At 37.3% G+C, this 27,971-nt stretch overlaps 1 protein-coding gene across 1 annotated transcript in view; it reads left to right on the top strand.

Moving 5' to 3' along the window:
• The first annotated feature begins 7,190 nt into the window (after nt 1–7,190).
• The window catches only part of LOC145978160 (carbonic anhydrase 2-like), a 41,434-nt gene continuing 20,653 nt past the window's right edge, over nt 7,191–27,971 (top strand). The window contains exons 1-4 of the mRNA XM_083110599.1: nt 7,191–7,200; nt 12,574–12,618; nt 13,389–13,544; nt 15,693–15,834. Of these exons, the coding sequence (XP_082966725.1) occupies nt 7,191–7,200; nt 12,574–12,618; nt 13,389–13,544; nt 15,693–15,834 (353 nt within the window). The remainder of the gene's footprint in view (nt 7,201–12,573; nt 12,619–13,388; nt 13,545–15,692; nt 15,835–27,971) is intronic.

Genomic DNA, 27,971 nt, shown 5'->3' with positions numbered 1-27,971 from the left:
TTTGATTTATTTCGAGTGTTTTCTTAATTTCTACGCATTCATTTTCTACCTGTTTTACATGAGAATCGAAAACCTCTCTCAATTTTTTATGTTGATTTACACACGTAACAGAAACCTCGTTTATCTTCTCTTCCAATTTCGTGCTCAAGTTGACCACTTGTTCCTTTAGTTCATGGGCGCATTCCTTTGTTTCGACCAAATTATCAGACACTTTCTTTTCGACTCGTGCTTCCAATAATTCGAAGTCTTGCCTTAAGAGACCTATGCTGGTGCCTACATTACTTACACTGGCCTCAACACTATTAATATCCGCTTTGACGTTCCTTTCAACACTGTTAATATCAGCTTTGACATTAGCTTCAACACTATTAATATCAGCTTTGACGTTAGCTTCAACACTACTGACTTGTTCCGCGAGTCTAGCTTCAAATTGTTTAAAGAGAAACTCCAATTCCTTTTTTTGTAGCCATTTTCAATTTCAGTTACTGCTAGCTAAAAATTTTAGTCGCCGTATTCAGTACAACTATTTTACAATTTCGGTGCCACAATCACAGCGCGATAAAGTTATTCGCCACTCTTCTTTTCCACATAGAAAAAGTTCAGTACTTACGTTCCAACATCACAGACGAAAAAGTTGAATTCTTCCATCTAACAGCTACAACCAGATTCTAACGACGTAGACGATCGAGTCCTCCTGTTCGTGCGCCATACTTATGACGACGGGAAGTAAAAAGAATCAGTTTCCTTGACTTACTATTTATTCGACACAAACACGTAATTACAGGTATTACACCCCGTACAAACGTCAAGCCACTGCTCGGTTCCCAGTCCGACGTCAAGCGATCTGCCGTTTCAACTACTAGCACCGCCCCCTTTCCACCTCGCTCGAGACGCGAGGCATGAGGAGCTCTGAGGTAGTCTACCACGTCACAGCGACGTTCCTACCTCAATATACTCGAGTACAAAATTAATCAAATGATACAACTGTCATAACTGTGTGTCTCCACTTGTTATACTGCACTGAACGCAAAACAAACAGCTCCCCGCCCCCCTTTTTAAAACAAATTTACATTAAATATGGTATTTATAAGATAATCATCATTGATTTGATTGTTTTTATTACTGAACGTCAAATAAAACATTTTCCACAATCACCTCTTCGTCCCATCTCTCCCAATATCTTTGTCCCTCTCTTTTCCCCCTTCCCCACCCCCCACACACATGTATCAAAATAAATATTTTCTTAGGTTTGTATGTGTATAAATATAACATTAAATACCCCCAAAAATACTATTTATTTTCTACTTTCCGTCACCCCTCTCCCACTCCCACAACCCCTCATTATTATTGGCGTTCGCCAGACCAAGTAGTAATGTATCGACGTCTTGTAATCAGTGTGTCCTTTTCCGAGTTCCAGTCAGGTCGCATAATGTTTCAGATTCCAATTTAAATGTATCCCGAGTCGTGATTAGCCTATGTGTGCAAAAAGTGATGTTAAAACGAAATATTGACCTCAATAATACAAGTTGTGTATTTTCTTTCAGCTGTGGTTCCCTCTTTTCGCGAGAAATAACGAATTAACCTAATCATTAACTCAACAAATAAAAATGCATCTCTAAATTAATTAATGAAAACTGTTATTACACCCAAACCACTATTTTATCGTAAATGTAAATGAAATGTCATCTCACGTAGTGAAAACAATGTGAAAATTGTTCAAATGAGTGATATATGATTGTCAAACACATACATGAATACATTATATTAAGTTCGTGAACTATAATTGGGACAATTTAATACTAATTTGAAACGATTCAAGGCAATTAAAACGACAAAGTAAACTTTTGCGCAATCTTTCTACTGATTCGCATTATTGAAACAATATTTAACCAATGGGGAAGTTATCTCATATTTAAAAATGCTGCATTGGTTGAACTTCCTGTGGACAAGACAGTGAGTCACGCCTCCTGCTCCTCCGAATTGAACTTCACTCTGATTGGAGGATCGTATATTTCACAACACTTCCTTGTTTCAGAGCTACCAACATAATTTCGTAAGACGTTGGACTTAGAAAAAATCCATGCGACAGATTTTTTGAACATGACTGTACATAGTGGATTATACAATAGGTTTCAATCTGTATAGAATTTTACATAAGATATTATGTTAAAGCTAGAATTCCGGCCTTCACGTCAGTAATTCAATATAATTTCGTAGTTCTACTAAGTAAGTTCTCCATCTTTCTTTGTCAGTATGTTCAGAGTTTACATAAGATATTACATTACATTATGAAGTACATTAATCAATTGTTATTAAGTTACAATCGTACGAAAGTTACGCAATTTCTTTTACATTAGTACATTTTGTAAAACGTTTGCATACAAACTTCTCTTGTAATTGTTCAGTTGTAAGTATTCATTTTGTACATAATTCTGTAATGATTCTTCACATTTGGCTGGTCTCTTCTTTAAGACATAATACACATACTGAGCTATGATCCACTGTACAGCCTGTAATTTGGTTTTTGGATAAAAATTGAAGTCTTGAAGTAGGATGTGGTCTACTGTAAGGTAGTTGGCAGGAAGTCGGCACATTTTTCCTAGTCTTTGGCAAAGGTATTGCCAATCATCACGTATTTCGGAGCACGTACTGAGTCTATGTTTCAAAGTATCACTTTGATTGCAAAATCCGCACTCTTCGTTTCCTTCCAATTGTAGCCGGAGCGCCATCTAGTTTGTCAAGACTTTGTCATGCACTGCTAAGTACCACATAGATCGCACAGGTGTAGGTATGTGTCGTGCAGTTACATTACGCCATGATTTTGACCATTGGATAGTAGGGTGCACGGTTTGAATTCTTGGCATCACTCGTCGTCTTTGTAACTGCATTCGATATAAGAATTTGCCCGTAATTGTTTCAGTTTGTAATTGCGGGCATGCTATGAGTAAATACGTAAATTCCACCATCGTCGTTTGAAAATAGTTGAGAGTACTGGTTAATTTAGGCACTGAGACAGGGGCTGTAAGTTCGAAATCGCGTAAGTAAGAATGTAGCACATGCCCTGTCAGGTTCTGGGTTGTACTCAATAACTGTTTTATGTTGCGGTGTATTAGAAGTGACTGTGCTTTTATTTCAACATTCATCAGGTTAAGTCCTCCAAACCGTTCAGGTAGACACAGTGTCTCATACACGACTCGTAATACATGTGCTTGCCAAATAAACTGTGTTGCTATACGCCGTATTTCAGCAGCTTTTGGTTTAGGAAGTTCTAAGACTTGCGATACATACCACACTTTAGAAAGGAGAAACACATTAACGTAGGTTACTCTGGCTATTATTGATAGTTCTCGTCTCCGATCTAGAAAAGTTGCATGTCGGAGGCGTGACACTACTCGATTATATGTTTTTACTTTGGTTTCTGTTAAGGTGGTACCGAAAACTATTCCTAATATCGTCACGTTCTTTACAATCTCATAGACAGAGGATCTATAACAATGTGCTGGGTGCTTTCCCAGTTGTAGAATTTTCGATTTTTTGTAATTCACCGTCAAGCCCGTTATTTCTTGTGTAGCTTCAAGTATCTTTGTACTGATTTCAGATCATGTTCATCTTGAAGTATTATAGTCACATCGTCTGCATATGCCAGGATTCGATGTGTTTGAGAATATAGTTCGATTCCTTTTACCTCATCCTGTAGCCAGTTTATAATAGGTGTTATCGCTAAACAAAAGGCGAGAAGTGAGAATGGACATCCCTGTCGGAGGCCTCTTTGCAAAGGAAACTGTTTCGTCAGCGTTCCATTTAAATTAAGTTTTACTCTTGCTTGGAAATAGAGACCTTGGACCGCCTCGATAATTTTGTCTCCTAATCCAATTTTGTGTAATAATGCAAATAGATAATAATGTTTTATGGAATCAAATGCACTTGCAAAATCTAATGCTAAAATTGCTGTTGTAGATTCCTTTTCATCTTATGTTAAGGCTACTATTTCTCTCAAGGTAGTTAATAATTCAAATATTCTTCCTTTGTTTCCAAATACATGTTGTTGTTTACCAATTATTTTATCTGTATATAGCTGCAAACGACTAGTAAGAAGGCGTGTGTAAATTTTATAGTCTACACATAACAACATTATTGGCCGGTAATGTTGTGCAGATTGACAGCGACCAGGTTTCGGTACCCATACCATAACTCCTAACAAGCTTGAGGGACCCATCCGTTGACGCCGAAAAACGTCGTTTATCCATCTTGTCATTAAGTCTTTCATCAGGGGCCAAAATGTTTGAAATAGTTCCATGGGAAGGCCATCAATTCCACCCGATATATTCTTTTGTAAAGGGTTGCTCCAGCGTTTTGTTGTCTTCCTTTGTTATCTTCGGAATGTAATTGGCGAGAATCGATAGATCTGGTGGTTCTGTGGTAGACTGGGCTCTAAATTTACTGGAAAAGTGATTGACGAGATATCGGTATATATCCGCTGAATTTGTATGTTTACATCCATTCTCATCTTCTATTTCTCTGATTAATTTCCGTTGTTCTCTTTGTCGCTCCTTTAACACGTGTGATAATGTTGGTAGTTCCGTAGGATCGAACATAGGTGATTGACTACGATAGTTGTATCCCTGTAAGTTTTGGTTATACATCTTCAAGACAACAGCTTGCATTTTCTTGTATTCGGGCAATTGTGAGGAGTCACTTTCTATTTTATGAGCTAGTTCACGTAATACAGCATAATAAAAATTATATTTCTTGTAGAAGTCAGACATTCGTTGTTTACGGTATTGTTGACAAAAATATTTTATGGACGGTTTGAGGAAAGTGTCCCACCACTGAATCAAATCTTTCTGACGCAAACTCATGGATTCCCATTTCTTCCACTGTTGTTCAAATTCCATACGGAATGTGGAATCTTGCAATAGCTGTATATTGAAACGCCAGTATCCTTGACCTTTCCTAACGTGAGCTATATTTAACTGAATGTCCATGTTTATTCCAAGGTGATCACTAAAACATGTTGGTTGTACAGTTATTCTTCTAGTCTGGGAAAGTAAACTGCTGGTTACGTAAAATCGATCCAGTCTACTTGCCGAGTCGGTTCTTATATATGTGTAGCCTGGCTCCTGAGGGTGTTTTTCTCCCATACGTCACTTAACTTAAACCCATTTACTAGAGCTTGCAAACTGTTGCAGGGATTAAATCCGGGGTTTTGGCCTTCTTTTCGCAAAGTACAATTCAAGTCGCCCACACATATCAAATGTTGTTGATTTCCCCCTAATGCTGTCGCAACAGGGGTATTAAAAAAGTCTTCGCGCTCCTTCCTTGCTGCAGTACCCGAGGTTGCATATACATTACATATCCACACCGATCCCACAAATACACATGTAATCCTCCCTGATGGGTGGTATAATACCTTAGAGACAGGGATAGTTTTCTTAACAATTATTGCCGTTCCTGTGAATTGAGGGTTACTATTATTATAAACTAGTACATAGTCTATTCCTACCTCAAGGTTTTCTATACCGACTTCCTGTATACATACCATGTCCAAATCATAAGTTTTTAAATAATCTTTGAAAGCTTTAATTTTTACGGCCGAGGTAAATTTATTTATATTAATCGTGGCTAAATGAAATATTGTATCTTGCGCCATATTGTTTATGGTATTCAAATCTAGGTTATTCGTGACAAGTAATAGAAATACACACCAAAATGTACCCGTCACCTACATTTCTGTTAAATATATCTCTTAACTCAACCCGTAAACAAAACCTTCTCTTACACTCAATACCAACAAAAGGGGGTGAGAGAAGGGAGCATGAACACATCTAGTTAATAACACATCTTTTATGTCAAATGTTGTATAACAAAAGTACTTACAGACTTTCTGTAGAGCCATTCTTCAAATGTTTATCATCAAGAGCAAGGGTTGTTTCCAAATTGTTGGGTACACTTTGGGACAGGTTATCCCTCACTTGCGAAGGGGAACGTTGTTCACTTGGTTTCTTTGCTGGCGGGCCATTGATCGATTCGACGCGACGATTCCTCCTCCGTCTCTGCCTCCCCATTGGAGGTGATGATGTGATCTGCACCGATGAACGTGCTGGAGACTGGTCCCTGGTAGTCATCTGCAATGAACTTTCATCTGTTGTCGGTGAATCTTCAAGTGTTTCCCTTGGTTCTTTTTCCTTAAAAGTGTTGGTGATCGGCAAACTGGGATCCTCGACTTTGGTTGACACTGAACTCTCCATAAATTCGTCAGTACTTTCAGCATTTGATGCGATTTGCTCTTTTCTGGTCGACATTTGTGGCACACCCTGTATTGTCTCATCACTGACATATGCAGGTGGTTCGTTTTGTTGCTTGGTCGTTACACCTGAGAGTATTGTAGGCTCACTGGTTATTACTTCTTCTGTGCTGTTCAAGTTATACGGGATGGGTCGGGCTCTTCCTGCATACGAATTGTCACCCACTCTTGCTGATGATCGCTGTCGATTGGGGCATTGATTGAAGAAGTGTTCCTGGGAATCGCACGCTGAACAAGTCTTAGCTTGACCATTATATGTGACCCAATACCTCCCTCCACTTATAGACACGTAAGAAGGTATTGCACGGGTCAAGGTCATCTTTACAATTTTTCTGCCCGTACGTACTGGATATATATGATCATCATTATACTTCTCATCTACTAATGTATGTATGGTTTCATATTGGTTCAAAACTACTCGTATCGGGTCATCGTATAATTCACTTGGGATCACATGAAGTCGCACTATCACTGTTGCACTGTCCGCCCATGTCATTAAAACCTCATAGGCACCTTCCGAATCATTATACACATAAGATCCATTCGATTGATTCAACAACCGTTCACACAAAAGCTTCGAAACTAGCTTCAGATACAAACATTTTCTAAAGTGATCCAACTCGATACTCACGACCTGATCCGGTGTTAGTTTCAATCTGTCGTTTATCCATTGGTGTAATACCGTCGACGAGGGTTTGTCTCTGATGTTGCTGAAATTTATTTTCAGTGTGTTGACCCTTTTAATCGCCATTTGACGTCTATGTATTAAACTTCCACAAGACACTTACGTAAAGCACTGGCTACGCGTACGCGTGATCGGGGGTTGTACGAGAGAGTGATCGCACAACTTCCTTGTATCGCAGCTCTCGCCAGACTGCACTTGGCCATGGGGTCAGGCATATATATATATATATATATATATATATATATATATATATATATATATATATATATATATATATACCGTGCGTCCATTTCGATCTGCAGCCGAGAGATCGGGAGAAACGTGGCGGGCGGCGCTGACGGAGGTGCCGACATTTGCGGCCTGTAATGCCCGCATATTTTTATGGACATATGCAGACATTTATATAAATATTGCAAAACTATCACTAACCTGTGTTATAAGAGTTGTTCAAAGTGATGTCCACCTACATTCACACATTCCTGGCATCGTTTGATGAAATTTTGATCACACGCAAAAGTTCTTCTTCCGTAATTCTTCCTAGTTCTGCCCTTATATTGTCTTTTAGTTCGTCGATGCTATGAGGGTTATTTCGGTAGACTCTATTTTTCAAGGTGCCCCACAAATAATAGTCACATACGGAAGATCTGGCGAACGTGAAGGCCATAAACCTCTTGAAATTATTCTGTCATCAAACACCTCCCTTATAGCGTCCAAAGAATCAGCGGCGGTATGGGCTGTGGCCGAATCTTGTTGAAAATACCCATATTGTCTCTCATTATCTGGTAAAAACTGAAAAAACGGCGCGAGTATTTGTGTGCGGTACCTCTCTGAATTTATTGTGTCTTCAAAAAATATAGGCCCTATTATTCTTTTGGCACTTACAGCACACCACACACCAATTTTTGCATCGTGTAACGGAACTTCGTATATTATTCGGGGATTTACAGTGCTCCAGTATCTATTGTTCTGTGAACAAACATGACCACGCAAGTGAAACCATGCCTCATCTGAAAAAATTATTAACTGTGGATCAAAAATACCATCTACAATATTCTGCAAAACCCAATTACAGAAATTTACTCTACTTACGTTGTCAGGGGGCCGTAATTCTTGCACTATAGAAACTCTGTACGGTTTTAATTTTAGTAGCTTAGTGGCTGTATGTGCTGATGATTTTGACACGCCCATCTCCTGTGAAACACGGCGTAGAGGTTTGTTTGGAGAACGTTCTAACGCTGCACCAATTTCATCGAGTTTTGCTTCGGTTAGAATCCGTCGTTTTTGCTTAGGTGTTTTAAAATTTAACGATCCAGTTTCTCGTAATTTAAGGACAAGACGTCTAACCGTATCTCTATGTGGAGGTGAAACGCCTGGGAATTTCTGTACAAATTGCCTACACACGTCTCGACACGAGTCTGTTTTCACGTAAGTGTCATACATAAAAATTCTTTGTTCTAACGTGAACCTTGCGGCTGGCATTCCAATCGTCTGACTGACACAACACACATACACTGCAATAACACAAACAAGTAACGGCAAGTAACCAAGAATAACACTCTTACGCACAGTACGAAATTAACACGCTCTTGGTTTACATCTGCCTGCCACTATATTCACAGCTCTGTAGTCGCGAAGGAACAAAAAACTTGAGCTAGGAGATTTCGGATTGCAAGGAACCTCACGAACACCATTAGCTTTTAACGGTTCGTCTGCAGCGTAATCTTGATACAGTGTTGCACATTCGAAACCTCCAAACGATCCCCATCGACACAAAACTCTTTCAAGGATATAAACTTAAGCAGGACGTTACTGGTCAAAACTATGATTAAAATGTTTTACAGAGTATTATCTGTGGCTCTTAATCTAATTTCTAAAGCGTATTTATTTGTGTATATAAGGGTGGAACTTGGAAGAATTACAGAGGTTAGTGCTCGTTTTGCAAGATGTCCACAAAAATAAGCGGGCATTACCAGCCTCAAATGTCGGCATCTCCGTCAGCCCGGCCGCCACGTTTCTCCCGATCTCGCGGCTGCAGATCGAAATGGACGCACGGTATATATATATATATATATATATATATATATATATATATATATATATTAAGGAGGTTTGCATGATCAGTTATATTGCGCTTGTCAAAACAGGCAATTATTAATTTTTATTTCATAAATCCTTTATTGTGCTGGTGTCCCCCCCCCAAAACTGATTTTTTTTGTCTCAAAATTATTTCGAAGCTTGCAAAATAGATATGTATTAGGGTGTATCGAAAAAAAACTTTTTTTCGAAATGTTAAGGTGGCTAGTGCGGAAAAGTGGCCATTTGCGATCAAAAACACGTCTGATTTTTTTCAGAATTTTTGGAGGTCGTTTAGGTGGCGCGCATCAACCTTGAAGTTTTGATAGTGATTTGGTTATGCAACACGCACAACAATTTCACAGAAATGTAATTATTTGGCTATTTCATGTGTTTTTTTCTGCATTATGGTTGTTTATTGTTTTGTTTATGGCAAATATGTTACATTCGTGCCTTAGGGGTGGTTTCCTATGCTGTTTACGTATGCTTTTGGTAAAAAATTGTCAATTTGAGCCATATTTTCCTATTGATGGTTTCCAATTGGTTTCGACTGTGTTTTATTCGAAGGTTTTACGATATAAAAGACTAAATAAAATATTTTGGCTTTCTAATTGCTAACAGTTCCTCAATTACTGTCCAGCGCTTCGCTTATTTTCATAGCTTATTATGCTTTGAATATAACCCAGAGCTCACCACGAGGAGGTGGCTGGACTGCGAGCTCCACCCACCCAAATGATGTTGGCAAACATAATTTTACTAAGGGGCAGGCCAAGATTTTCTTCTAGTTTTCTCCTTGAACTTTATAGTCACTTTTTGTTCGAAATGTGGGAGAAATCGGGACAAGTAGATCAAATTCCACATAATACATAATGAAGGTGTACGCACCGCTGTGGTTTGGGATCAAGAAGGAACCATCGATAACTGACGGAGCCCGACACCTCTGGAATTTGATCCACTTGTCCCGATTTCTCCCACACCACTTGAGAGATCTGATTAATAGGGTCATTCAACAAAACGCATTCTTGGCCCATCCTGAAAATCTCCTGCTGGCTTTAATAACAGACAAAATCCCAGAAATAAGAAGTTTTGGTTGGCAAAGAATTAAGAAAGCAAGAGGATTGAAAAAAAGGCAAAAGAATTCGCACTTTTGTTTTACCAACCATCAATTTTAATGCAGACCAATACTATGACATGGTTGATTGGGCTTCATACTCCCTCCACGAGCCTCCGTTGACCAATAATATTACAAATGAAGAAGTAGATGACTACAATAAAAACAAAAATATAGCGGAAATTCAAGACTTCCCCTGCCACACACAAGGAGTGGAGCGACTTGTGAAAATTATCACAGAGGCTGCTTCTTCCGTTTTCGGCGCCAGCGCACTTGATGGCTACATCAAAGCGAAATTCGAATAGAGAACATATGCCGACATTTCGAACAAAAAGTGACTATAAAGTTCAAGGAGACAACTAGAAGAAAATCTTGGCCTGCCCCTTAGTAAAATTATGTTTGCCAACATCATTTGGGTGGGTGGAGCTCGCAGTCCAGCCACCTCCTCGTGGTGAGTTCTGTGTTATTTTCAAAGCATAATAAGCTATGAAAATAAGCGAAGCGCTGGACAGTAATTGAGGAACTGTTAGCAATTAGAAAGCCAAAATATTTTATTTAGTCTTTTATATCGTAAAACCTTCGAATAAAACACAGTCGAAACCAATTGGAAACCATCAATAGGAAAATATGGAGTTTTTAGCCTCAAATTGACAATTTTTTACCAAAAGCATACGTAAACAGCATAGGAAACCACCCCTAAGGCACGAATGTAACATATTTGCCATAAACAAAACAATAAACAACCATACCCTCAGTTGTCAAATACTGTAACGTACATTCATATGCTGATGACACTCAACTAACCAAATCATTCAATCCAACAGAAATTGCTAGAAGTATTAAATACATAAGTAATGATTTGGGTGCGATAAAAACATGGTGTGATGCAAATGGCCTTAAAATTAATGCTAATAAGTCATGTTATACATTTATTGGAACTCGAAATGCTATTGGTTCGGTCGAGCACACTAATACAACAATTACAATAAATAATGATGTCATACCTAGAGCTCAAGTAGTTAAAAGTCTTGGACTGATATTTGACACTCGTCTATCATGGAATGAGCATATTAGCCGCCAAATCAATAAATCATTTGTAACACTTAGATTCTTGTTTAAATTTAACAAACTATTATCTTCAGAAATCAAGCAGCGATTAGTTGAAACACTTATATATCCATTTCTCGACTATTGTGACGTAGTGTACTCTGGTAGAATAAATAAAACTTTACAAGCAAAGATTCAAAAATGCCAAAATGCGTGCATGCGGTTCATATTTTGCATCCCGAGAGGTGAACATATTTTACCTTCCATAAATAATAAGAATATCCTCAATATGTACCGTAGGCGGCTACTGCATACATATTGCCTTATACATAAAATTATTACATCTGGCAAGCCGTCGTATCTGGCAGACATGTTGATCCCTCGCACCAGTATTCACAGCCACCATACAAGAAATAATTTCAAATTTAACCTTCCACTCTGCAACACACAGGCATATCAGTCGTCGTTTTCATATTCTGCTGCAAAAATATGGAGTGCCCTACCTAAGACCATGTCGAGCATATCTAAAATAGAATCTTTCCGAAATGAAGTAAAGAATTTTCTTTTGGCAGAGCAGAGATTGTGTTCAAATACTATGATGTAACTTGTATGTTTATGTTATGTATTTTGTCTACATGTTTTTATTTTTACTTATTTTTCATTCATTGTATTTTATTTTTATGTAGTTGTCTTTTCACAATTTTTGTATCATTTTATTCATACATTTATTACAATTATTTTATCAATAGATTTTGTAACTAAATCATACAGTTTATTGCACACTGTATTAATACTGTAATAACATAAGAAATGTAAATTTAAATGTAATCGATGACACGGGTTAGGTGGCAGAACAGCCTCAGGCTGAACCTCGCCCACGCAAATAAAGAATTTGAATTTGAATTTGAATAATGCAGAAAAAACACATGAAATAGCCAAATAATGACATTTCTGTGAAATTGTTGTGCGTGTTGCATAACCAAATCACTATCAAAACTTCAAGGTCGATGCGCGCCACCTAAACGACCTCCAAAAAATCTGAAAAAAATCAGACGTGTTTTTGGTCACAAATTACCACTTTTCCCCACTAGCCACCTTAACATTTCGAAAAAAAGTTTTTTTCGATACACCCTAATATGTATCATAGACATTGCATTGAAGCAATTTTATAGAGCTCTTAAGTGAAAGCTGTGACGTTCAGCAATTAAAGTGCTATGCTATCAGTTCTGTAAGTAATGGAATGCAAAGCCTGGCTTGGAGTGTCCTGAATTAATAAGGTATAAGGCTGATATTCTTACTGTTATTCTTTCTAAAACGCTTCGTAGTTGTTAAATTTGGCATATTTTTTTTCAGGAGAGGAGGAAGAAAGTGAAAGCTCTTCGTACGAAGAAGAAAATGGTAAGTTTCTGACATAAAAACTATATAAAATGTCAAGACAAGTGACACAAAACAAAAGCACAAGTGATAAGATAAGATTCTTGAACTACGATGACTTTTTCAACTTTCATACATTGAGATTTTTGTGAATGTTTTTACAACCCATTAGATATGCAAGGTGTTCTGTATAGCACCGATAAACTTGTTTAGACGCCGCGAACACGTTTTACACTACAGATTCACTGTTACACAGTCATTTATTCTTTCAGTCAGTGTACTAAAACCTGTATTAAGCTTAACGGACAGACTGCGTACGCAATCAAGGTAACTGTTTACTCTTTTGGTGTGAATACTTCTGGACAAATCTACGGAATCTGTAATGAAAAGCTTTAAATACGATATTTTGCGTGTGCGTATGGATGATGCATTACGCACAATTTGAGGCAGGACAGCCTAGTATTCTCTATTGTCGCGACACTGTTTCCGCAGTATTATTCCTTTTAGTGCATTTTCCTACAGAAAAATTCACGCTACTGGCAACCGTGAACTTGTGAAGCACATTTGCATGGATACAGGATAAACACGTATTTTGTCGAGGACAAGTTTCGTCTAAACGAAGCATCAGAATATATTAATAAAAATTGCTGCGCTCGATGTTCTCTGCCAGGTTATTGTCAGTTAAAGTCACTGCAAAGTACACAAATTACAATAAATCATTGAAATTGCGTTTATACTAATTTTAGGACAAGTTAGTTCGAAATATGTAATTAATGTGTGTTATCTCTGAATAGAATCGGAAATATTTTTCGACGAATGTGTGGGTAGACATCAGTCACCAATCAACATCAACTTTGAAGATTTGGAAATGCAAAAGGAGCCAAAGTTGGAATTCTTGAACTATGATGACGTACCCGAAGCCATGTATCTGGAAAATACTGGGCATACAGGTATCGTATATTATTTATCAGGTATAACCAAAGCGCCCTTCACGTAAAATATCTGGTGGAAAATACATGGTTACATTCATTTATTTAAAAGGTTATTAAACCATTCAGGTTCTTCATGGAACCGTACCAGCAGTTTTTTCATAAGTAAGAATCAAAACCAATAACTTTCTTTTGCTAACAATGAAGTATAGATAAATTTACACAAACGCAGGTCATTGTACAAATATAGCCTCCAGTACATTATTATCGTTTGTCATTACTAGGGAAAGGATTTTAAGGTGCAAAATTATGGTCGTTAAAGGGCAAAAAGGTTCTGAATTTTTTTTAAAAAAATATGCCAAAAAAAAGTGCTGATAAATTGCCTTTATTCAATGCTGTCTTTTTCTATGCCTTCTGTTCATAATGCGCGCGGACCGCATAGAGAACTGTGGTTCTGCTGAATAGGTTTTGTTGGATCTTGTTTTTTCTCTCGCGGGTTTTGCTACATTATCTTGTGAACTCTTGGGGCTGCAATGATTATATTATACCATTTTATAGCTCTCGTTCTGCTCTACGAAATGAGACTATAGGATTTTATGTAGCTGCTCAGGAAGAGTGAAAATCATTTATTTCTCTGCATAATTTTTAAACAAAACCTGAAAGAAAAGGAAGGAAAAAGGTGCTGAAGGATCAAAGAGGAGGTAAAAGGGGTTAAATGTGCATTTTACTTCATTTCATGTCCTAAAATACATATCTCAAACAATCGATAAAAAAACAGCTATATTTTTGGAAAGCTGCTGCACCTTAAAATCAATTCCATAATCTTTACATAACGAAGTGACTTTTGAAGAGAAGAGTTCCCATAATAGAATGGGAGGTGTTGATGAGGGTTATAAGTATGCAACAAAACGCAATTTTTATGTAGGGCCAACCAATCCTGGGGGGACCGGGGGATTCCCCCCCCCCCCCCAACAATCTTGGCCTCAAAAATCCCTCCCACCAAAAATTTCCGGGTGGAGAGGTTTTGTTATAACAAATAAAATATAAGCATTTACTTTTAATTTCAAATATACTTTACTAAGAATACACAAATTAGTGTAGTTGTGAGTATTGAATGCTTTCTCTCTCAAGAGATCATTAACAAATCTACATCAATAAAAGTAAAACAAGAATGCAAAACAATAACAACTATGAAATCTAATGTATTTATATTAACATAAAGCACGAACTAAACAAAAACTTACACATAATAAAATCACTTCAACTATTTCATAATTTATTAACATCATTAGCCAGTCAGTAAAGAAATTATCTGCTATACAATATCTGATATGTATGAAAGTAACAAAATAATATCCTTTGTGTAACTAATAATAATAATAATATATTTTTAATTGAGTAATTTATTTTTACTTTTAATAACATTATAAATATGTATATCGTATAATTTACACATATGTTTGTGAGGGAGGTTGGAGCAGTAGTGCTCCTCTTTAGGGATTTTGTTACTTTCATACATATCAGATATTGTATAGCAGATAATTCCTTTTAATGACTGATTAATGATGTTAGTAAATTCGATATCGCGATATATCGTCAAGAAAATATCGTCACAGGCGATACGATACTTTTTTCCTTATCGTGATATCGGCGATATATCGTCTTCACTATATATATATATATATATATATATATATATATATATATATATATATATATATATATATATATCGCTTACACGATATATATCGACAATATATCGTCTAGCTGTTTTTTCAATATCGCGATATATCGTCTGGACGATATATCGCCCAACGCTACTCCTCTTCTTAGTTCAGCTTTCTTAAAAAAATAGTAACACCTAATAATATGAAAAATTGGCAAAGTAAATAAGGTTATATACTCTTGCACCAGTCACTGTGAATGTTGCAAACATGTACACAACACTTAAATCGACTGGTATGTTAGGATGGATTCCCAGAAACCAAAAATAAATAACTTCTTGGTAAAAGCATATTTTTTAAGGAACATTTTTGTGCACAGACAGGCTACTAGGGGCTGGACCTAATGTTCAAAGTGGGACCGAAATGTACCTATATCGAGAATCTAACACGGTATCATTGACCACAAGTAAATAACATTACCACTACGCTATCATTGTTCTTTCAGTACGGCTGACTGCATCGGGACAAGATCCCCCATATGTCCTCATAGGAGGAACCCTTGATGGCGAATATGCATTTCAAGAGCTTCACTTTCATTGGGGAGAAGGCAAAAGGAATGGAAGTGAGCACACATTCTCAAGAAAAGGGTGAGTATTGCACATCCTTCTCACGTAGTATCAATATACCCAAAGTAAGTATATAATATAGTTGAGAAAAGTAGATAGTAAATGTGCCTTCCAGGTCACCCCTGATTTTTTGACCTCTAAGAAAATCGCACCAAAACCTCAAAAACTCACTTTCTCTCCACGTTCCGCGCCTCATTTATTGCGCTGACGATGTTTCACAGCGCAGAAAAGCCGGTACGAGAAAATGCACTTTCTCATCCTTGAAGTACGAATGCACCTTATCGTAATTTTTTCTAAGTCCGGGCCAATGTTTATATATCGTGACCTTTGTAAACCTCTCGCGAACGATGTGATATTTCTGCCACACACACACACATGCGCGTGTGTGCCTCTCATTATTTCCGTATTGTGACGCAAGCAAACAAACAAAATAATAATAATTGTTTTTTAGGATTCCTGGCTCCTATAACCCCGCCAGGGTGCGTGGTGCCCAACCAAAAAAAGGTTCTAACGGCTGCGGTTAGATAACCACACCTCTGTAGAGTTTCACGTGTTTTTTTCCTCAAAGGTCCTATGAGACACCTCTGTTTGTCAAAAAATTCGAGATATTTGCAATTTAACGCTGTGGACTTAGAAAATTTTCGATTGATGAAAAAAATTGGTTCCATGACGACCTATGTTTATTTTGGTATGGGAGGACAGAGGACACCGAGACTCGACCAACGCACTAAACCTGACCTTTCTACGACTATTCGTTCAAAAGTTTACGAGTGATCAAAGTTTTGGAGGGTGGGTGGGTTAACTTCTTACCCCTTGACCACAGGACCACCAAAACTTGGTACACGTATTCTACACCTCCAAAATCGACAGCGGGGTATCTAACGATACCGGATGGGGGTGTTTTTCGATATATTTTTTCGATAACTCTTACCATTTTCGAGATATTTGCAATTTAAGATTTTTTTTAACGCTGGACTTAGAAAATTTTTGATTGATGAAAAATAGGTTCTATGACGACCTATGTTTATTTTGGTATGAGTGGACAGAGGACACCGAAACTCGACCGACGCACTAAACCCGACCTTTCTACGCCTACTCTACGTCACCAAAAAAAATCGACAAGGGGAGATTTTTCGATAACTCTCTCACTGTTTCCAAGGTACTTAGGTTTTTGATAGACGACAACGACGGAGTCATCAATGAGTAAACATCTGAACTCGGTGAACAAGTCAACTTTTTTCAGTACGTCAATATTTTTTTCTTTCTTATTTCTTAGTGAATGGGTTAGGTGACTTGCAACGACGAAGGCCTTCTAGCAACACGTACTTAGCTTATGCCGGCGTAATTCGCTAAAATATGTCTTTAACTATTGTCATTTAGGTAGTGTAATTGGTGGCACTACTGGTGAGAGAAATGAAGAGGTATTTTTGACTGTATAGAAATACTTAAAACTAAGGCAAAATGTCTATAAAAATGTTATTGCTACTGTGTATAACCTACGATTTTTGTAAAAAAAAAAAGCTTCCAAGAAAGTATGACCCCCTCAGATTGATGTGGCTAAACTTGAATTTGCCAAATTGTTGTTTATAAATTTGTTAAAAATATGGTGTTTTTTTTCGATATTGTTTTGGCATCACTTAAAACTAATCCAAGATGCTCATATGAGCCACACCCACACACACCTACACCTATATATATTTACCCACACATACACATACACGTCTACTTCTGGTCTACTTCTATTGCATCATGTTGTGCAACAAATTATTATTCAATATTATGCAACAAATTATTAGACGTGTGTTGTTTTCTAATTGCTTGGCTAAGGGGAAATTTTTCTGAGAATTCTTTCCATTCCAAATATTCTTGTATATGTGTGTGTGTGTGTGGTTTGTGTAGAGATTGATGCGCTTATGTATGTGTGTAAACATTAAGGCATTGACTTGTTAAGAATGTTACATCAATAATACTGTCTCGGGAATGTTATGCTCTTCCTTTTTCTCTATAAAAAAGAGAAATTTGTGTTGATTGTTTGGTTAAAAAGAATTTCCTAATTATTTGTTTTTGTCACAAGAATTGTTTTGCATTCCAAACATTCCTAAGTGTCTTGCATAAAGATTGATACACTTACAGCTATATATGTGCATTAACTTGTTAAGAATGTCACATCAATAATACCGGCTCGGAAATGTCATGTCCTCTCCCTCTATAGAAGGTCATATAAAATGTGCTAATTGGTTGGCTAAGCGGGATTTTCTTATTTAGTAAATTGAGGTTATAAATACGTACGTATAAAGGTTTTGCTAATATGGAATGCTAAAGCTCAGTACTTGGCTCTCTCAGGGATTCGAATTTTATTAGGTTAAACAGCATAGAAATTTCACAGCAAGAATTCTCATATTTACTCATGATATTCTTAACAACCTGTGTTGTGATTCTACTATAAACTGTATACAAAATATGCAGTCCCTAGAATGAGATGGACGAGGCTTATGAACCTCGACCTATACAGTTGTACAATCTGGCAATGAATGGATGTTTTGTTTTCATTAAGCATAGCAGTGTGTTTTCGCTTATTTTAATATCAGGCAACAATGTTAGAAAGTGGCCCCCCCAAGAATACAATTTAAAATCACTAATGTGATATGAATCTTTTTACTTGAGTGTATTTGAATATGAAAGTGAGGTATTTTAAATAATTGAGGGGAACAATCACAAATAAGCTTGCAAAGGTATTGGGAGGTGTCACGAGTTCAAATTTTAGACGATTTCTGTTAATCTGCTAAGGCGATATCAGTACGAAAATTTGTAAAAAGGAAGAGGCAATTTTGGCCAATGGCAACGATGAGGATGAATAATGATAATTATGATGAAATTAATGTGTGGCACTTAGAAAACAAAACTTCAAAGTGTATTGCACCAACAGCTACCCCCTCCCCAAATACAAGGCAGTTAACAGAGGTGTATATTTGTTGGTTTACGAGTCTGAGTTCTTAAGTTACTATGTTCACTATAGCTGTACATATTAAAAAAAAGAAATGACCTGAGCAATAAAATATAACAATACCGATTCTGGCTTTTTGTCGGATGACGTAGTGGTAACGTTGTTGCAATCACACATTACCACTATGTTATTGTGTTGAAGGGGATTTTTCCGTTATCAATTGTGTTCACACACAAAACTTAGTACCTGTCTGCATCCATACCTAGATCAAAAGATTCGTACCCTATTGTAACTTATTTAATTATTTACGCTTGTGCTTGTATTTGCTCTCTTCGGGTTTAAAAAGCCTAGAGAGTTAGTTAGTTGGTTGTTTCCCACTGCACTATTTCAATTTTTGAATAATCACATGTTAGTTATGAATGCATTGTTGACATCCTGTCTGATCATAAATGTGTTTGGGTTGAGGCTCCGTATCTACCTGCAACATTTATTTTCTTCCTTTTCTTGTTATCTGCTTTCTACATTAGAAACAACACATTCCCATTAACAATATTTCATGTTATGCAAAACATTTAAGTTTATACACCATCAGAGGTGTGATTGCAACAACGTTACCACTACGTCATCCGACAAAAAGCCAGAATCGGTATTGTTGTATTTTATTGCTCAGGTCATTTCTTTTTTTTAATATGTACAGCTATAGTGAACATAGTAACTTAAGAACTCAGACTCGTAAACCAACAAATATACACCTCTGTTAACTGCCTTGTATTTGGGGAGGGGGTAGCTGTTGGTGCAATACACTTTGAAGTTTTGTTTTCTAAGTGCCACACATCAATTTCATCATAATTATCATTATTCATCCTCATCGTTGCCATTAGCCAAAATTGCCTCTTCCTTTTTACAAATTTTCGTACTGATATCGCCTTAGCAGATTAACAGAAATCGTCTAAAATTTGAACTCGTGGCATCTCCCAATACCGTTGCAAGCTTATTTGTGATTGTTCCCCTCAATTATTTAAAATACCTCACTTTCATATTCAAATACACTCAAGTAAAAAGATTCATATCACATTAGTGATTTTAAATTGTATTCTTGGGGGGGCACTTTCTAACATTGTTGCCTGATATTAAAATAAGCGAAAACACACTGCTATGCTTAGGCCGTTTTTTCAATGTTCAGTTAAGGTTCATGTTAGCACGTAACTGGAAGTTAGTGAAAATTTCTGTTTTTCAATGTACAGTTAGCTCGTAACTGGAACTCTGGTGGCGATTATCTTTACTGGTGCTTCTTCTTGCAGTTACCAGCCTAACTGGAAGTTACGAGGCAACATGGAAGCCTCGTGCAGCTATCGAAGTTCCACACTCGCAACTTCACTATCAGATTAAACAAGATATGATTCATAAAACTTTTAAATTGGTACAGAAAAAGACTTGTTTTGTTTGGCAGAGCTTACCAACGTACATGCAAATATGGAAATTAAGCAGCGTAGTTGCTAGAATTCGCTTGGTAAGGTTGTGTTAGAGAATTTGTGAGTAGTGTATATTAGGCGTTTCAAAATAGTACTTAGTAGGTATCCTCTTTTTTTACCAATTGAATATCACTTTTTGACATACTTTGACAATTTTTTGTCGATGTTTTAGCGTTTAGCGATGTTTTAGTACAAATTTTCACTATACTCATTTTTCCCCCACTCGTACTTGGTAGGTATATCATGATGTTACGTGATACAACTTAACCTATCCTTTTTTTACGATTATTTAATTTTTTTACGATCCTAAGTGATATAACTTAACCTATCATTTTTTTTATTTATGCACTGTTTGAACGTTATTATTTGAGGATCATATTTTGTAGGTATTTTTTTTTTATCAATCGAATATAAGTTTTTGACATATTTTGACAATTTTTTGTCGATGTTATAGCGTTTAGCGATGTTTTAGTACAAATTTTCACTGCACTCATTTTTTTCCCTACTCGTACTTGGTAGGTATATCACGATGTTACGTGATATAACTTAACCTATCTTTTTTTTTTACGATTTTTTTAATTTTCTTACGATCCTAAGTGATATAACTTAACCTATCATTTTTTTTTATTTACGCACCGAACTAACCTACAAGGGGGACTCCGTTTGTTTTAATATTTCAGTATTATAAGGTTTTCACAAATTTTATATAACCTAAAATGTGTTGGATGTTGATTTTTAGTATGTGGCAATTTTTTATGAATTTTAAAACTGTTCCGTCACCCTCTCGTTCTTCACGTCGTGGACGAAGGACTTCTCTGCAATCAGGATGACGCTGCATAGAGTATCGGCAGGCAGCGCGTCGTGGAACTCGCAAACACCCACTCTACAAAAATTCTACTATATGATCTTTCACTGGCTAAGCTAACCTACAAATAGGAATTGGCAGCACTGACTTATAAACCCACTGGGTCTTCTTGGCATGTTTTTTCATGATGTGTTGCCAGGCTATTGCGCATCTTGGTGTATACAATGTATATATTTTGAGAGGGGGGTTATAGCTTTTTATGCTGTACGAATACTAAAAACTTGACAGTGACAACCAACAGAGTAAATAAACCTACATGCAGAAACTAACAACACTAGTTTCTGACAGTGAATTTGAAATAAAATATTAAACAAAATACATGAGTAAGCACTGTGATTACAAATAATACCAGTGTTATTACACATTCATTCTTATTTTTCGAAGTTGAATGGAAGCACGTGTTTTTTACGCTCTCGTAATACTGACCTTGCCCCAGTGATTTTAAATTGCTTCCATCCGGTTTTTTTTTCTGTGTTATTTCCCCGCGCACGCAACATTCGCTTTCAATAGTTTAATGAAACACAGAAGGAGTGTTAGTTTAGCAGGTTTTGAGTTTACAATTTATTAAATTAAACAATAATTTATGTAAGAATATACTTGTACTTACCGAACACAAAATAATAAAAGCACATGTGAATTTTTGCGTGTGTTCAATGTTATATGACGACTGAGTAAAAAATAATGTTGACTCCCCGAAAGATAAAAGTTCCTGGTTCGACATCAGATGCATGCAAATTTTATGTTTTGCTCTCCAAAATCTTGATTTTTATGTTTGTGCTATTTGTCATACAGCAGAGGAGAAGAGGGGAGAGGGCAGGGGAGGGGGTACTATTAGCGCCATCTATTAGCAAACAATAGAAATAAAAAGTAGCGTCAAACTTTTTCAACACCCAAAAATTTTAAACGTCCTCGTTTAGTAATACGATCAGCAGAAGACGTTTGAAAGAGTACTCTTAGTCGAGAAAGCTAATTGCTAGGGCCCATATATTGCTAAAATGTTCTTTAATTTGCATATTTCTCATACCGCCATATGTTGTTCTAGTTGACTTCTTCCAAAAAAATGCTAATTAGCGAGAGTTAATTAAGCAAGGCAAGTAAAAGAAGCAAATAGGACAATATGTGGCGGCGTAGAAATATGTAAAAATTCGACTCGATTCGAATTAAAATTGGAGGATATTTTGCATTTTTTTCCTATAATGTACAAAACATTTACCGTACATAATTTTTTCTATTTACAACAGTATAAAATAAGAGAAATGTGTGACAATATCCATATTAATTAGGAAGGTGTGTTGTATGCTAGGTTAACTAATTGTGTCTTCTACAGCTTCACAAAAACAAGAGCTCTACAAAAACTAACGCTCTTAACAATATTGTACGCCCCGTGAAAATTATATATAAATAAGGCATAAGCGTATTATCTGCTTTCATGTCAGATTTTCCCGACCTGTGAGCTGTAGTGTTTAGGCGACAAGCGACGTGCTCTAATATGATACCGTTGACAATATTGTACGCCCCGTGAAAATTATATATAAATAAGGCATAAGCGTATTATCTGCTTTCATGTCAGATTTTCCCGACCTGTGAGCTGTAGTGTTTAGGCGACAAGCGACGTGCTCTAATATGATACCGTTGACAATATTGTACGCCCCGTGAAAATTATATATAAATAAGGCATAAGCGTATTATCTGCTTTCATGTCAGATTTTCCCGACCTGTGAGCTGTAGTGTTTAGGCGACAAGCGACGTGCTCTAATATGATACCGTTGACAATATTGTACGCCCCGTGAAAATTATATATAAATAAGGCATAAGCGTATTATCTGCTTTCATGTCAGATTTTCCCGACCTGTGAGCTGTAGTGTTTAGGCGACAAGCGACGCGCTCTAATATGATACCGTTGACAATATTGTACGCCCCGTGAAAATTATATATAAATAAGGCATAAGCGTATTATCTGCTTTCATGCCAGATTTTCCCGACCTGTGAGCTGTAGTGTTTAGGCGACAAGCGATGTGCTCTAATATGATACCGTTGACAATATTGTACGCCCCGTGAAAATTATATATAAATAAGGCATAAGCGTATTATCTGCTTTCATGTCAGATTTTCCCGACCTGTGAGCTGTAGTGTTTAGGCGACAAGCGACGTGCTCTAATATGATACCGTTGACAATATTGTACGCCCCGTGAAAATTATATATAAATAAGGCATAAGCGTATTATCTGCTTTCATGTCAGATTTTCCCGACCTGTGAGCTGTAGTGTTTAGGCGACAAGCGACGTGCTCTAATATGATACCGTTGACAATATTGTACGCCCCGTGAAAATTATATATAAATAAGGCATAAGCGTATTATCTGCTTTCATGTCAGATTTTCCCGACCTGTGAGCTGTAGTGTTTAGGCGACAAGCGACGCGCTCTAATATGATACCGTTGACAATATTGTACGCCCCGTGAAAATTATATATAAATAAGGCATAAGCGTATTATCTGCTTTCATGCCAGATTTTCCCGACCTGTGAGCTGTAGTGTTTAGGCGACAAGCGACGTGCTCTAATATGATACCGTTGACAATATTGTACGCCCCGTGAAAATTATATATAAATAAGGCATAAGCGTATTATCTGCTTTCATGTCAGATTTTCCCGACCTGTGAGCTGTAGTGTTTAGGCGACAAGCGACGTGCTCTAATATGATACCGTTGACAATATTGTACGCCCCGTGAAAATTATATATAAATAAGGCATAAGCGTATTATCTGCTTTCATGCCAGATTTTCCCGACCTGTGAGCTGTAGTGTTTAGGCGACAAGCGACGCGCTCTAATATGATACCGTTGACAATATTGAACGCCCCGTGAAAATTATATATAAATAAGGCATAAGCGTATTATCTGCTTTCATGCCAGATTTTCCCGACCTGTGAGCTGTAGTGTTTAGGCGACAAGCGACGCGCTCAAATATAATACTGTTGACAATATTGAACGCCCGAGAAAATTCTATATAAAATAACATACCTGAAAATTATATTCACAGTAGATTCATTTTTTGAGTTTTGTAATTACCCCAAGAAATTCTATATAAAATAACATACCTGAAAATTGTATTTACAGTAGATTGAATTCTTGAGTTTTTGTATTCGCACACAAGAAATTCTATATAAATAACATACCTGAAATTCTATTTACAGTAGATTGAATTTTTGAGTTTTGTAATCACTCCAAGAAATTCTATATAAAATAACATACCTGAAAATTGTGTCGCTATATACTAGACTTTTTGATTTCTGTGATTTTGGAGAAAGCAATGGCATCCACCACCAGTTTCAATCGTAAAAATGATAAAACTGAATGTGTTACTTGTGGGAAGCTAATCTCAAGGAACAATTTATCGGTACACAGGGCAAGATGTAGCGAAACAGGTTCGAGAATTAATCGTTCCTTGCCTTCTAAGCCTTGTGCTCGATGCGGAAAGATGATTAGCATTACAAATTTAAGTAAACATCTCAAAATTTGCAAACCATCGACCGGACAAGCAACATCGAAAAGGAAAATCGATAATTCAGAAACGGAAGCTTCCACTTCCAAGCAAATTAAATTATCTAATGAACGCAAACCAATTAGATCTGCATTCAACCGTCATATTCAGGATTTCTTTTTTACTTCGGAACCAGGCTGCGACATTCTTAGTTTCTTGCGTGAAACAAAAACATCCGTGATAAATATTCTAAAAAATAAATTGGAAAATAATTCCATAAAAATATACGTTAATCTATTTTCCGAATACGAAAAAGTCGATGGTACAACAAGAGTCTTTTATCATCGTACAAAAAATCAGACTCTTTATTTGGCGAACGTCGAAAATTTGGACAACTTCTATTATAAAGTTTCCAACGAGCTGGTTAACAAACATGACGATTTCGAGGCTAAAGGGTCGGGATGGTCTCTATGTGGAAGTCCTCACACGTTAACTGTTTACGTGAACCAATTCTCGCCTCTTCGCGCTTCCAGCTACGTTCCTCTTCCACCGAACATTCAACACAAGAGGGCTGTGCTAAATATACAGAATCGCGATAACAAGTGTTTTCTCTGGTGTGTGTTGGCTGCACTGCATCCTGTTCATTGCAAAAATAATCCACAGTGGGTTGGACATTACAAACAATACGAGACCGACTTTCAAAGTGTAATGTCTGACATTGAATACCCGGTGACATTGTCGGATATAACAAAGTTCGAAAATCGTACAGGAAAACGCATCGCTATTAATGTATATTCCTTCACGTCAGATAAATATCTCGTGCATCCCGTCAGGATAAGCGATATCGACGATGACGATGCCTGTGTAATAAATCTCCTTCTAATTTCCAACGAGGATGTTCATCACTATACGCTAATTCGTTCACTATCACGTTTGGTCAGAAGTCAATCAACCAAGCATGAACATTGCATCGAAGTTTGCCCGAGATGCCTAACCACGTTCGACGATCAAAAACAACTCGATTATCGAAAATACATCGGACGTCAAATTGCTCTGGAGAAACTTGCCGAACATAAAATTTATTGCGGCGACAACAGACCGGCTAGAATGTTGATGCCCGAAACGAACGAAGTCGAAGAATTCAAAATGCACAAGGCATTGTTGGAACATCCCGCAATCATCGTCGCAGATTTCGAGTCTTTCCTGAAACCACTCTCCTACTGCGAACCGGATCCTGAAATTTCCTCCACAACGCCGTACCAGCTTCATCAACCTAATAGTTTCGGCTATGTTGTTGTGCGACGTGATAAAATAAATGAAGCATATATATACCGCGGGCCAAATGTAATCGAACACTTCCTGGAAAAAATGGTGGAGGAGGTTGAGGTAATTGGTAGCGTACTGCTTACATCAAAACCGATGGCACCTTTAACTGAAAATGAACTTCAAAATTACAATTCCACTGAGGTGTGTCCGGTATGTGATCAAAGTTTCACTGATGAGAACAAAAAAATATTCCACCACGATCATTTCAGCGGAAACTACATAGGTGGAATTTGCAACACGTGCAATCTTAAAATCCAGAAACCTAAATTCATCCCCATATTCTTTCACAACGGAAGCGGATATGATTTTCACCACCTGGTGAGACATCTTGGCTACGATCCGAAACGTATAGGTGTCTTGGCCGAGAATGAAGAACGTTACATTAGTCTCAGCAAGCAAGTGTCGATTCCGGGAACGAAAAATACAATCGAGATGCGCTTTCTGGATTCGTATAGATTTCTCTCTGCAAGTCTGGATGCTTTAGCGAACAAACTCACCGACGATCAATTTAAAATAACTAGAGCTAGTTTTCCCAACGTAGACATAGAACTCGTTAGACGTAAAGGAGTTTATCCTTACGAATATGTTAGTGATGGTTCTAAATTTAACGACGACGCTCTTCCACTTCCAAGAGAATTTTACAGCAGACTCAGAGAGAAAGGAATCGCGGAAGAAGAATACCAACACGCGCAACTCATGTGGGAGAAATTAGAATGTAGGACACTCGGAGACTACCACGACGCATACTTAAAACTGGACGTGACGATACTCGCGGATGTTTTTCAAGCGTTCAGGAAAACGGCAACGAATATTTATAAATTAGATCCAGCGTATTTCTACAGTCTACCGGGATTAGCGTGGTCGGCAATGTTATTCCAGACAAAGGTCAAGCTGGAACTGATATCGGACGTTGACATGTTACTTTTCATCGAAAGAGGGATACGAGGTGGAATGGTGCAATGCGTACAGAGACATGCAAAAGCTAATAACGTACACATGAAAGAAGATTACGATTCAAATCGAGCATCGAATTACATCTTCTACGCTGACGTTAATAATCTCTACGGACATGCCATGGTTCAGAAACTTCCTTACGGGGGATTCGAATGGTTAGATCCCACTTCGATAGACATTATTCATTTCGACGATAGCGAGTGTGGTTTCTTCGCAGAAGTAGATCTCCAATTCTCCGACCACCTGCACGACACGTTTTCGGATTTGCCTCCGACTCCCGAAATCAAATGTCCACCCGACTCGGTTCAAGACAAGCTTTTGTTAACATTGGACCCTAAACAGAGATACGTCGTCCACTACAAGAATCTCCGGTTTTTGATTGGGAAGGGTGTTCAGATAGTAAATGTTAGACGAATACTAAAGTTTAAACATTCCACGTGGTTAAGACCTTACATAGAAACTAACACACAACATAGAACAGCTGCCACTTCCGATTTAGACAAGGACTTCTTTAAATTAATGAACAATGCGGTGTACGGAAAGACCATGGAGAATGTTAGAAAGCACGTAGACGTGAAATTAATTTCCGATAAGAATAAATGTCGGAAGTGGATAGCTGATCCTAGATTCAAGTCGAGAAAAATTTACAACGAGAATTTAGCACTTTTCAATCTACATATAAAATTGATGAAATTCAGAAAACCAATTTACGTTGGCGCAACGGTTCTCGACTTGTCGAAACTTTACATGTTCGAATTTCATTACGACGTGATGAAACCCTTCTACAATGATAAAATATCACTTTTGTACACGGACACCGACAGCTTCATTTACAGCATACAAACACCTAACCTATACGAAGACATAAAAAATCCTTCCATGCTTGAGTATTTCGATACTTCTGCGTACCCTCAACCTAACAGATTTGGAATTCCATCCCTCAACAAAAAAGTCCTAGGTAAACTGAAAGATGAATGTAACGGTGACATTATTGTCGAGTTCGCGGGTTTGCGTTCGAAGATGTATGCCATAAAAACAGAGAGTAGCGTCACGAAGAAAGCAAAAGGTGTGGGCAAGAATACGGTGGAGAACAAACTCACCTTCCACGATTACATCGAT

This window comes from Lepisma saccharinum, chromosome 24, assembly GCF_977018435.1.
Source record: "Lepisma saccharinum chromosome 24, izLepSacc3.1, whole genome shotgun sequence".
Taxonomy (NCBI): domain Eukaryota; kingdom Metazoa; phylum Arthropoda; class Insecta; order Zygentoma; family Lepismatidae; genus Lepisma; species Lepisma saccharinum.
The sequence above is the reverse complement of the archived record's forward strand: the minus strand, read 5'-3'. Positions and strand labels throughout refer to the sequence as shown.